This window comes from Saccostrea cucullata, unplaced genomic scaffold (genome assembly GCF_032062105.1).
Source record: "Saccostrea cucullata isolate Sc308-1 unplaced genomic scaffold, CSIRO_AGI_Scuc_v1 ctg272, whole genome shotgun sequence".
Taxonomy (NCBI): domain Eukaryota; kingdom Metazoa; phylum Mollusca; class Bivalvia; order Ostreida; family Ostreidae; genus Saccostrea; species Saccostrea cuccullata.
In genome coordinates this window covers 633,955-647,414 of record NW_026938795.1, presented here as the reverse complement: position 1 = coordinate 647,414, position 13,460 = coordinate 633,955, and the positions used below count along the sequence as shown (strand labels likewise).

Sequence of the window (13,460 nt, the reverse complement as noted above, 5' to 3'; positions counted from 1 at the left end):
CACTTGCTGACAATTTTGCTCAGTTTTAAATCTGCCCATTCACAGTTCAGTTTAAGAAATTATACAGTGTTCTTCGATTTTGCCCTGTTTAAAATTCGCCCAAAGGGCGAATGGGGTGAAAATAACATTCTCTATCTTGAGATTTCCTACCTTTATGAAATGTCTTACATGAGGTTGTATAAAACAACACTCACAGTCTATCTACTGAGCTAAAGGGCCTTGTTAGTGCTGATAGATGTAAAGAAATTTCTGTTTGCCTTATCTTGCAACCTATCGGGACTAGTTTTATCACACTTTGTTAATTACGAAATAAAGTATCATTTTTAGAGTTTCACTGAGGTATGACATGAAGTCAGTCACGCGATCATATTCTATAACGCCCTGTGGGTGCTATAGTAGGTTTGATCACATAAGGGTGTTATAGAATTTGATCACGTGACCGACTTCATGTCATACCCAGTGAAACTCTAAAAATGATCGTTTATTTCTTATATTTATATTTGACATTTTTAGTCTTGTTAGAAAGAAATATAGGCATTATTTAGACTCTCTTTGGAAATGCAACATAACGTATCGACGACGTAATGTGATGTCACAATTGGAACTTTGTAAATGGGTCGTGCAGTTTGCTTTTGCCTTTTCATACTCAAGAAAGTCTGATCATGTGACCAACTGCATGTCATTGGAAATTGAATTTCAATTTTATTAGCATTGTTATATAAGGAAAGACATCAGCAAATGTAAATATTTTGCTATGTCTTGCACTGCAGCTCGTAAACAATGACGCAAAAATGTAATTCCATGATTGCACACTAAAATTCTGTCTGCTTCATGTTTACGAATCCATTTTTTGCCTGGGTATTATCAAACTTTGTCAATTGTAAATTGAGCTTCTTTGAGAAAGAGGTGACCAAAAAATGTTATCTCTAGTTCTCATTACATTGTACTTGGTATCTACATCAAATTTATCCAATGCTTTTTTCTCACATTTAATGATAAAACACAAACAACAGATCATTTTTTTTTATAGTTTACTGTATTGACAGTATAAAATGCTGGGTACAATTATAAACCCTATGTACTGTTACATCTATAGCCAATTGACAGGATGTGACAGTAGTACAAAGTATACACAAATTAAGGCTGTACATGTAGATATACAGAACTTTGTATTCTTATCTCTTATACATGTACATATAATGACAATCAATAATTAAAAATGACCTTTTAGTACACCATTGTTTCTAAACGATGACAGCAAATGATTTACATATCACAGAAATGTTCTGAAGTGAATTCATTATTCCTTCGGACAAAATGTAATGATGGAATGAATATGAACTGATGCCAGGTTTGCTGATATGATGCACCCTGGTATCAGGATGACCTCCCCTGTTGGGTATCGAGGTGATATCCCCTGTTTACCAAAATATCAGGGTGATCTCCCCTTTTTGAAAAAAAAATGTAAAGATGATCTCCCCTTTGGGTATTAGTGTAACCCCCCATTTACCAGAATATTTACATGCTGGACCATTTAGATTATCTGTGTAAACAAGAAAGCTTGGGCTTGGACATTAAAGTCGGGGCTGTTCAGGGAAAGCATAGCACTATCACTGTTCATAAATTAATGATCATAAGCACACATATGTACAACAGCAGAGGCATTACATCACTGGTGAAAAATTAGGATCATAAATGCATCTCATTTTGCAAAACAACATTCAATTATATAAAAAAAAAGTATTGAAACAGATCCAACCAAACTGGCAGACAACTACAAAAATCTGGCATTAAAATGGTTATTAATTATTCAGTTATTAACCTTCAACACCCCATTATTAAACCTAGAGATTATTAACAGTTTCTTTTGGCTTTACATGTAGAGTTGAACATACAATGCTGTGTGAATCATAAAGCAAAATAAAAATCACTAATGAAAAGCTGTGAATTATCACTGTTGCTTCTACATAGCAAATACCTATATGTTACAGATCTTGACTAAAGTCTTCATGACAAAACTGACCACAAACACACACACTGGGTGAAAGATAAAACAAATGTCTTCTAGTTTTACATCTAAAATGTGCACCATTTGAAGAAAATCTAACAAAAGTCAACTTTGGAAAAAATTACATGAAATTTTGTAAATTATTTCTATGGATAAATAAAATTAGTCTGTTCTACGAACATAAGCATATTGCCGCAAGAAGTACACAGGTTACTTAGTAAAAAATTCAGAAATCCTTGGTTCTAGACCTTGAATAAATCAGATTGCTTCACATTCAGATAATTCAAAATATATACATTGGAAAATGGTTTGCATCAGAAACATGTAAAAGACACAGCTGCTGAAATATACAGAAGCTGAGAGAAATAGATTTGAATCATTGTTATGAGCACTTCAGGTTAAATGTACCTAAAAAGCATGGGCACTCATCATTCTCATACCATATAAAGCAGAAATTTTAACAAGGATTTGATTTTGGCAATTTTAGCAATGGTGTTGAGATCACTCAAATTAAATATCGCTAACAATTCATTCCTACATTTGAGTTTACTGTTATTATTCAAGACATCACAAAATCACTATTACATGTAAAAATTATTTCTCACTAAATTTAATACCGATTTTTAAGAACAATAGCGAAATATGCCTCTCACTAAAAATTCTACTTATACGGTAGATTTACAATACATGCACTGGGATTTACAGGTACAATAATATATTTTTCTGTAACAAGACTACACAAAATACTTGAAAAAAAGAATGTTGGTGCATTTTTGTTCCAAATTGTATGACACTGAAACCAAGAAAACTGATGAATCCATCTTCACAATCTTGTTCAATATGCTCAGAACACATAGAAGTGTAGGAATAATTTGTTAAGTAACAGTAACAGCATATGGATGATTCTTATGATGAAGACCATTAATATGATCTTTTTTTTCTTTTTACAGACAAGCATGCTCTCTATTCAGTCACAACATTTATGGCATACCTTCATATTGCACACAAAAATAAGTCTTTTTCCTTGGGAGTCTCTGTGATTTTAGAAAATTTTACCCAAATTCCTCATTAAACAGATAATCCATAGTAAGTAGAACAATAAATTTTCATTATTATATGCAGTGACTCTCTCCCTTCCCCCCCCCTAAATATAACAATTTATATATAAATAAAAAATAAAGCTTAAACAGAGAATGAAATCTTGTCATCTTGGGACACTTAACAGTAAGTAGGGGAAGCAGTGAAAGACGATTGATCACAGAGGAATCAGAAGAAACAGAAGCTGCTAATGGACTCCCTGATCAGGTTGTGCAGTGAGCAAACGATTACACAGGACCAGCTGCTCAAAGTCTGTGTGTTATACTCCTTCCTGGTCACCAGGAACGGACAGCTCAGTCAATGTCAAGGTCGATGGAATCTACAACCCAAACAAAATATCAGCATTTGTGTTCTGTCGTGTGAGAAAGGCAATATATACAGGTGTATTGTGGATCACCAGAACATTGTGTCATTTTTATTTATTCAGAGCCGTATGACATTGTTAATCATAAAGAACTCTTTAATATAAATATAATTCCTTTTACTGTAATATAATCAGTACCTTGTGAGGTGCTTGCTCTCTTCATGTACATCCATTTCTTTACTCTTAAATTCATTTAATTCTTTCCTAATAGCAGCCTGCAAAGCAAAGAAAACTCTTTTACAAGAGATATACACAGAAGTCAAAACATTGTATTAAATACTATATTTTTAAATCCAACCATCTTTTAGCAGTAGCCCCCCTCTCTTCCCTGCAACTTTATCTGTTGTTTGTAAGCTGTAACTACACTGACCTTATCTTTTGGTGTCTGAGTCCCCCCCCCCCCTCCCCTGTAATTGTAAGCTGTAACTACACTGACCTTATCTTTTGGTGTCCAAGTCCCCCTCCAAAGCATAACTGTAAGCTGTAACTACACTGACCTATATCTTTTGGTGTCATGCATCAGAAAAATCAATATCTTTCAAGTTGTAACTACACTGACCTTATCTTTTGGTGTCCGAGTCCCCCCTCCCCCTTAACTGTAAGCTGTAACTATACTGACCTTATCTTTTGGTGTCAGTCTGGTCCATGGTTTGTCTGCCCGTCTGTCATACTCATGGGCATCTGTCCATTCTACGTAATCATTGAATTTGATGATCTTTCTTTCCTTTAGTTCTTCTATACTGGGTCTAAAGCTTAGCTATAAGAAAGAAAAACATGCATTTAATTTATTACAAGATATCCTTATAAAGGGAAGGAATACAAATATACAGACTTATTTTTTAAGATTAATTCATCCCTGCTAGAACAATAGTTTACCTTCACCAGTCTTCTGAATTTCCTCAATTGTTTGTTCCAATTTTTTAATTTACTATTCCACACCACAATCACAAGAAAATAGAGTTGAAATAATGAAGAATTAAACACCAACATGATGAGAGAAATGTTTTAAATGTTATAGATCTTTGTATATACCAGGGTATATAAATACTGTCCCTACTAAAGACCTCTCACTTTTATCATTCCTTGCTAATCATAGGGTGTGTATGTTCTCAATAACCTTTAATTACCCTCCCTAACAAACAAGTTTAATTAAAGTTGCATGTACAGACATGACTGCTTTAGTACTATCAACATGTTAATTATATAATTAACACCTTACCTATCTATTGTTATATAATGTGTAGGATTGGCATATAAACTGTTCATTGATTCATCATCATGAATTACTATTGTAGAAATATGATGCATTCATCAGAGAGTTATTCACATTAATGTAATAAAAATATGATATACAACAGTTCTGTCAACAGGAGTATTAATCATTGGTGTATTCTAACATTTCCGATTTTTTATATTAATGATTCTTGGTACAAAATGTACATGCAATAATCAAACACTGCAATTACATAACATCCAGTCAATTGTGAACAAGACTTTAATCATAAAATTTTCATACATTTAAGAACATGTTTTAGGAAAAATGTTTGTCAGGCAACAAACTTTTTTTGATTCTTATTCAATGAAAATTTTGCCCATTGTCTATGTTATGTATAATAAGCATGTATTAATATCATCAGTTTATATTAAAGCTAGAATCCTCCACCCAAATAAACTTAAGATAGATTGAATTCATTAAAGGTCTCCTATACTAAACTGCATGAAATAAAGTCACATCTTCCAGATATTAAAGCATTTTTCTCCATTCATTCTTCATACAGAGTACAAAAATAATCAACATGTTTTTTGAATAAACAAACAAGGTGATTTAATTAATTAACCAATCTCCATAAATAGCTAGATCTCCCAGAGAGGGAAACAATTCATTAACACTGTGACAAACAATATGTGACAAACAATATGCAACAAACAATTACAGGAGAGTATAAACAAAATAGAAACACAAACACCTGCAGTTCTTCACACTCATAGTGTACCATCCTACTTATTACAGTAAAACTCATTTAGTATAAACACGGATATTGCAAAGTCACGGATATAGCAGTTATCTTGGATCCCCAGCTATATAAATTTAACAAATTCACTATACAGAAATAACAAATTATGGATATAGTGAAGTAATTTCATAGTCCCCATGACTTTGTTATAACCAAGTTTTACTGCAGTAGGAAGAGTATCATGTCAGATTGACAACTAAATCTAAGCCTTCCTCTACTGAGGCCCCTCTCGTCCAATATCACCAACATTTCAAATGAGTTTTATTTCCTTCCACATCAATATTAACAACTTAATATATGAAATATTTTTTCTCTGTCAGACTTAATGCTACCAACCTTTCGTATGAGGTATCTTTTCTTCTCTTCTTTATCTTTTTCAGCTTGGTCAATACTTTGGGCTGAAATTCAAAAATACCATTTACATCAACCATTTACTATACAATAACCATATACTATACATTGACCACTTACTATACATTTCCTACATTGTATTTACTATAAATTTACTAAAAATTAACCATTTAGGCCTATTAATATGGAAACAAAATGCCAGATTAAATGTGTAATATGAACTACTTAGAGAGACAGAGCCGTTATGGTAATTTAGGGAAGCTTACTGTGTAGAATATTCCTTTGTTCTAGTTCCTCCTGAGTGGGCCTTAAACTCAATCGTCTGAAAAATTAAAAAAAAACAAAAATTTATAACAATACATAAATAAGAAGTTAAAATAGTACACTGGTTAAATGTCTAATCAAGAAAAAAAAATCTTTGACAGAGGACTAAACACTTTGATAATTCCTGTAAATCACATTTTATTTGTGAGACCTTTATCATCTGAGAATTATGTCCGCTCAAAAAAATTGTGGTTTTAGTTTAAAGATTACTGTAGATCACTGTATTTTCGCAACACCTTATTTACACGAGATACATGTAACTATTTGGGATTTATTAGTGAGACAAATTGTTTGCAAGCTGTGGTTTCTGTTTATATAATCCGTTATAATATATATGTACTCAAGATTAACATTTTCATGACAGTCACTCACGTAATTATGCAAAAATAAGGTTCCCACGAATAAAAAGTTGTTAACAGTGTACAAAAGAATAATCAGAATTTGCGAATTTTTGTTTTGAATATGAATACTAAATAAATATCTCAAGAAAATGTTCACAAAATGTAGATATCTACAATCTAATGACTGTAAATGGACTAGTCTACTGTGAAATATTCCAGTCATGAGAACCAAGGCCCAATCTCTGTAGCTTAAAACGTGGTCTCGTATATTAGCCAGCAATACATCTTGTAACACATTCCTTTTTTTCTCAAAGTCATATTTCCTTTTTAAAATTTCGATGAAGAAAACGTGTGTTTGCTTGTTTTCCAGCACACCCACATGAGTATGAGTAACTGGAGGTTAATGTTCTGTACAGTATAAACCATATACATCGCCATCAACAGGTGACAATCAGTACCCACCTGATTAGCTTACTGCCGATGGCATTCCTGTCCTCAGTTTTCTGTAATATTGATTTTTCCTGAATGATATTTTTTTCCACCAGTTCCGTTCTTGTTGGTCTGTTGCTGAGGAACCGCGCCAAGCTATCCTGCCGTGCCACCTTGGCTGCCAGTGCCGCTAAAAATAAAAAGAATAAAGCAAATTTCATAAATTTAATTCATGTGCAACAAAGAAATCTTATATCCAGTTTAAAATTCTCCAAGTTAACATGACTTTCATTTGAGAGACCCATACATGTTCACCAAACTTGAGTGAACTCGACCTGACTATGATACCTATCAGTCTCATAGTAATCCCTTTGTCTGAAGACCGCGTCACGAAATAAATCTCAAGAAGAACCATTTCTTTGTTAAACGTTGGTACATTGATTAATAGTGGCATGAAACAGACGAGAATGGATCTTTATTCTGTATCAGCTAACCAATCAACATACAGAGAGAGCTAATCTTTATTTTGTACCAGCCAACCAATAAGATACAGAGAGAGATTCAAGTCTATTTATGGTAAAGAGAAAATGTTGCTATTCAAGGATCATGACATATTAAAAATAAGAATATATATAGGGTACCAAGAACGAAGAAAAATCAGACAAATAAAAAGAAATAGACTGCCTCTAACTTCACAGTTATCACAATGATGTACAAAACCACTTGTTACAAGTCAATCCTACCTTAAAGAGAACTGAAACAAATCATTTCAGTAGTTTAGGTTAATCTACTCTGATCAAAATTGGATTTTTTAAGTAAGAATTCAATGTCCAAAAGTTAATCTTTCTCAACAATGACATATATACATGTATATATATTATTTCTTTCTCCTAGCTTTCCTTGTGTGACTTTTAAACTTACAGTAAAATACATTGTTTATGATGCATATTTAACTTCACTGTAATCAAACTGATGAAGTTAATTGTAAGACTTATGTTATGCCCTGTTCATTCAGAGAGTTTAATTCGAACTAAACGTAAATTTACTGCGAATAAGCTTCGCTTAGCATTCACATGGACAAATTAATGCGAATTAGTTTACTGCGCATTAAATTACTTCACATTAGCTGCGTGTGAATGCTAAGCGAAGGTAATACGAATTAAATTCTGACCCATGGGTAATGGCAAAATTCAGTCAAATACCACTTGTCGGTGGTCAGCTTTAGGTACTTGTGCTATTTTTGCGTGAAAAACTAAGGAAATTTGTGTATGCAGACACTTTGCCATTACGTCAAATGGATCTGCTTCTGCATAAGGTGACGTGATTTGCAAATGACGTCATAATAGCCGGGCTGCAGAAGTATAATTTTAAATCACATTAGTTTACTTCGCATTAGCTGTCATGTGAACGCAATTTACTTTGCATTAGTTTGATTCGCATTAGTTTACTTCGCATTATTTTACTGCGAATTAAACTCTCCGTGTGAACAGGGCATTAGAATGAATCTTTAAGGTACAGCTTGGGCAAGAAGAGTTGCTACAAGAAATGCTTCTTGCTAAATAAGAGGAAAAAACATCAAAATCCTGTTGTGTGGACTTACAGACGGGTTCATCCTCCTCTTCATCCTCGTCGTCACGGTAACGGATCTCCTCGTCATCAGAAGAAGAATCGTCCGCAGGATTATAGTCGGACTTGTCCGTTTGACTGTTTGTGAAAGACGGTTTGGCCACGGCTGGGTCTGATTGGTTTTCTTTGTTTTCACTGGCCGTGAATTTTCTACAACAAAAATAACAAGTTAGATTCTGTATAAAAAATTAGTTTTGTTGCAAAACAAAACTTTACTTCCATAACTGATTGGAAGAATTGAAGTGCTTCTTCAAATAATAAATAGGAATACCCTGAAACTTTGTGATAATGCATAAGATTTGTATTTGTACTGACAAGGTGTCAGATGACTTCGACACCAACTTAGTACATTCGCACTTAATTTAAATCATTGGATAAATTGATGTATACCACCTTAAAGTTTTAGCTCATCTGAGTTACACATTGAGAAAATGGTTTACTGATCATTAAAAGTGATCAATGCGATTAGTATCCAGGCTTGCATTAAAGAGAAATTAATTCAACATTTACCTAAACATAAGAACTGTGCAACTGCCTGAATATTTTCTAAGTTGATTTTGTATTTTAAGACCTACAAATATAATACACTAACAAAAGGTTGCTGTTTTGAATCTTTTTTTCCCCTGATGTTGCTGAATATACCGGTACCTGATTCTAGTTATTTTCCTGGAAACTTAAATGTCAATAACATGACTTGTACTTTACATAACAAATCACATGACCTGTACTTTTCATAACAAATCACATGACCTGTACTTTTCATAACAAATCACATGACCTGTACTTTACATAACAAATCTAAATGAAACATCAAGAGACAGGCATTACTTCTTGTCCTATTTTATAAATGTCATTTGAGATCAGTTTGTTTTCGTGATGCTACTTGGCCATTCATTTCCTTACCAAGTACATGTACTAAAGGGTATTGAATTCTTTGACAAAGTCATTCAAAGGTCACTAATTCATATACTGAGAATTAAGCAGGAATTTGATACCTAGAATGCTGTACATTTCTCTTTTAGTTATGAAAAGTTACTTTCTAATGTTATGGAGAACTTTGTAATATTCACAATAAATCAAAGGATTTTGTGTGTAAAACTCAGTATCAAGGGAATGGACATTAATTTTGCATTTTGAACATATATGCACAATACTCTACTTCTGTGCTCAGTTTGACAAGACCCCCTCTGCTTTGCAGCAAACATAAAGGTATAACACGACAGACTTCCTAACAGGATCTACTAGATGTGTGTGTGTGGTGATCTATTGCTGTAACAGATAGCCCTATTTCTAACCCTTAGATGTGTGTGTGGAGAGCTCTGTCGCTGTAACTTACGAGAGTCCTCCGCGGAGTTTTGGCCGGGGTGCTGCTACAGGGGTGGCTTTGGGTGAGGACTTTGGTTCCGTGATGGGCACTACCTCTACAGGGGCTGGGGATTCTATGATATCTACATGTGAGAAATGAACGGACGAGGAATCAGTGACAGGGGGGGACTCTGCCTGTCCTGCCCCCTTTAATGCACTCTTTTTAGGAAGTTTAGAATTGTCCCAGTCAGATGCCGGAGCTATCTGGAATGTTCCAGTTGGATCACTGAATTCCACTGCTTCTTCACCCTTCTCCTCGGACTTCTCTGTAATTATACAGGATAACAATGTTACATCAATATATCATTATATATTACCATTATTCAAAACCTTATTTTTTCACTAAATGTAGATGCATGATTTCTATAAATGACTCAAAACATATTTTTAAGGACAGCATTTGCTAAAAATTGCACAACTGTGAAATCACTCACTTTTGTGGGGAAAAAATTTCATGGTTTGAGGGTGACAATTAGTGTATGTGGATTTGAAACCACAGTAGAAGAAATGTAGCACTTGATTACAATTTGTGGGTCTTTTTGTAACAAGGAAACAAAACTTTTAAGCTATTGATTTCACAGATTACCATATCTGCTTCACAGCTAGTGATTACCTTTCTGCTCTGGAGCAGGATGGGGAGGTGGATCCATAGATTTCTCTTCCTGTGTGGGTGGCAGTGACTCTGTGCTGGACACACCAGAATCAGGGGTGGTGGTGCCCTGTAGGTGTGGGAATACCATAGGTCTAACCTGAGCTGTGGTCAACACTGTGAACAAAAGGTACAACATATAATACAGCACCAAAATGGAGAAAATCTTTGGTACCACTATGATCACAATCACACACATATGAAGTTTGTGCAGTTTTTTAAAAAAAGGATGATATATTCATCCTTTACATTCCTTCTACACCTAGACTATATCCTTAGGTCTTAGAGGTTCTTATGATGTGACAGAGTTTGGGTGTAGGTTTTCATGCCCCCTTTAAAAAAACTATATTCTTAGTTTTGATAGTTCAGCTTGTGTGACATTACAGAACAGAATCTTGGTGTAGTCACATCACCCATTTAGCAGAACTCTTAGTATATTCTCAGATTTGAGACAGGTTTTTGATGTATATGATTAAATCCTTACTCCCATTTAGCAGAACTATATTTTTATTTAAACAGGCTTTTTTTTTTACCTGATAGAGTTTGGGTTCAGGTTCACACTCCCACAAGTAATCTAACCTTCTAGATTCTTGTAATATTGGAATATTAGGTAGCCATAACAATACCTCCTTGTTTTATAATTAAACCATGTAGACAGTGGGTTGTTTTTATTCAGAGAATGTCAAATCTTTAAACATAAAGATCACACTTAACACCCATTGGAATGTAGCAGTTGAGCTCTATGCAGTACTCTATAATATATGTTACTGTGTATTTGATACCTGGTGCAGTAGTGTTTGCTGAACAGGAAGTAATCTCTGCTTGGGTTGTTATGGTAACAGGTGTTGTTTCCACGGATACACTGTCTACAGTGGCAGTGCCATTACACTCGGAAGTTGACACATCTGAGGAAGTAACTTCTGTCACAGCTGAAAAGATAAAGGGTTATCTTCAGTCAAAAGCCAAGCATGTACATGAATAATGCATTTATGACATATTCTAGACAGCATAAACTTAACTCATCTGTATCTTTTGTGCAAACTGGTGGTTATACCTATATTGCCTATGATAATGGAGGATTGATATAAATATAAGCGACATTAGGGAGGCTAAGTTTCAGATCTTCACACTTACTGGACTGTTATGTTACAAATCCCCTATGTATATTCACCTGTTCATAAATAATCTTCACCATCAAAAAGTACCTTGTTTTGAGAATAATTTAGTTTGAGATGACAAGACAGAGTACAACATTTTTACTTTGATGAAGCAATAACAATCACATGCTGAGGTTTTATTTAATTATTTAGTTGCATCTCATAATATGATTGATCATCCTGACAACATTACTTTTTATTTTAATTAACTCACTTTTTTATGCAATGATACAGATTATGATTAATGTCAACTGTAAATGATGAGCCTATAATTTTAATAGTACATATTAATAGTAATCTTGAATGTTTTTTAGCAAACAAATATGAATTCCTATGCATGAAAATTCACAAGTCTTTAAGCATATACTTGAATATGAATTTCCTGCTAAATAAATTGAACTTTTACCTCCCATATTGCTAGTGTTAAAGTTCTCATCTATTTACCGCATGCTTAGTATAGTATGATTTTATACTTATGTCTTGTTAATTCTTAAACCTACTGCTTATGATGTGCTGATTTACTCAAGAAGAAATTGAATTTATCACAGATTTATTTGCAAATGGTACTAATAAAATGTACTCTGAGTTTTTTCCAGACAGCCCCTCTATGTTAGAGCAGTCTGCTTTGTTTATCAGCTGGTATTGAGGAGTCATTGGATTTAATGGTGGCTCAATATTTATAGAATATGAGGGTACCTTGCATCCACAATTTTACATCTTTAACAAAGTATCAACTGGGGTTTTAAGTGTACTTTTTTCCCTTGTATATACTAGGCGAATGCTCCAAACTATGCCCCCTTGAACCTGTAAAATTTTGGCGTTCCCATGAAAATTGGCCACAATGATTTTTAATGATATCACAGTAACTCATGAGAGCTCCTTATGAGAGATGTAAAGGAGTTGGTTGGTTTTTTCTTGAAGCTGTTATAGCCCTGACGTTATAAAGAGGAGTACATTATTAGTATTCCAAACCAACAAGCTCATAGTGGCCTACTAGTACATGTACATGTATTTACCTATAGATATATATACATGCTTTGAGTTAGGGACAATGTTCCCAATATTACAGGAGTTCAGAGCCCTGTTATCTGTCCTCATAAAACACAGATCTTTTGGTTATTAACTTTAACACTCTTCAACACTCTTTAAAATTTACCAATAACAAATAACATATTACTTTTCAAACACTTCATATACCTGAAGATGAAATAATGAATGATTTAAAGGTTATTTTTGGTGGGACTATTCAATATAATGTTTTTGCTATTAAAAAAGAAAATAGCCAAAAGTAAATGATATGATTTAACTAATTTTTCTGAATTTGAACTACATTATCTTGAACACTGATATCTTGAAAACAGTGATATGTTGAAGAGGTGTGGCAAAATGATATTTTATTTCTATATTTATATTTTCATTTTTTATTCCTGTGACAAGGAAAAATAGGCACTATTTAGACTTTGTTATGGAAATGCAACATAACGTATCTATGACATCATGTGATGTCACAATCTGAACTGTCCAAAGGGTTCGTGCAGTTTGCTTTCCATATGCAAGAAAACTGGATCATGTGACCAACTGCATGTCATAGAAAATTGAATTTCAATATATATGATATAATCAACCATTAGAAATGTAAATACAGGTAAATGATGTTAAATTAATTTTTTTAAGTTGATCAAACTACAACATTTTGAACACTGATATCTTGAACAACAGGGCTATGTTGAAGT

At 33.6% G+C, this 13,460-nt stretch overlaps 1 protein-coding gene across 4 annotated transcripts in view; it reads right to left on the bottom strand.

Moving 5' to 3' along the window:
• Nucleotides 1-1,014: 1,014 nt before the first annotated feature.
• LOC134251295 (phosphatase and actin regulator 4-like) overlaps nt 1,015-13,460 on the bottom strand; it is a 29,827-nt gene continuing 17,381 nt past the window's right edge. For all 4 annotated transcript variants that reach the window (XM_062733691.1, XM_062733688.1, XM_062733690.1 and 1 more), the window contains exons 4-13: nt 11,353-11,499; nt 10,535-10,687; nt 9,893-10,187; nt 8,531-8,706; nt 6,964-7,120; nt 6,103-6,158; nt 5,822-5,883; nt 4,090-4,227; nt 3,609-3,685; nt 1,015-3,425 (exon numbers count right to left, since the gene is read on the bottom strand). In XM_062733691.1, the coding sequence (XP_062589675.1) occupies nt 3,410-3,425; nt 3,609-3,685; nt 4,090-4,227; nt 5,822-5,883; nt 6,103-6,158; nt 6,964-7,120; nt 8,531-8,706; nt 9,893-10,187; nt 10,535-10,687; nt 11,353-11,499 (1,277 nt within the window). In that variant the 3' untranslated portion in view covers nt 1,015-3,409. The remainder of the gene's footprint in view (nt 3,426-3,608; nt 3,686-4,089; nt 4,228-5,821; nt 5,884-6,102; nt 6,159-6,963; nt 7,121-8,530; nt 8,707-9,892; nt 10,188-10,534; nt 10,688-11,352; nt 11,500-13,460) is intronic.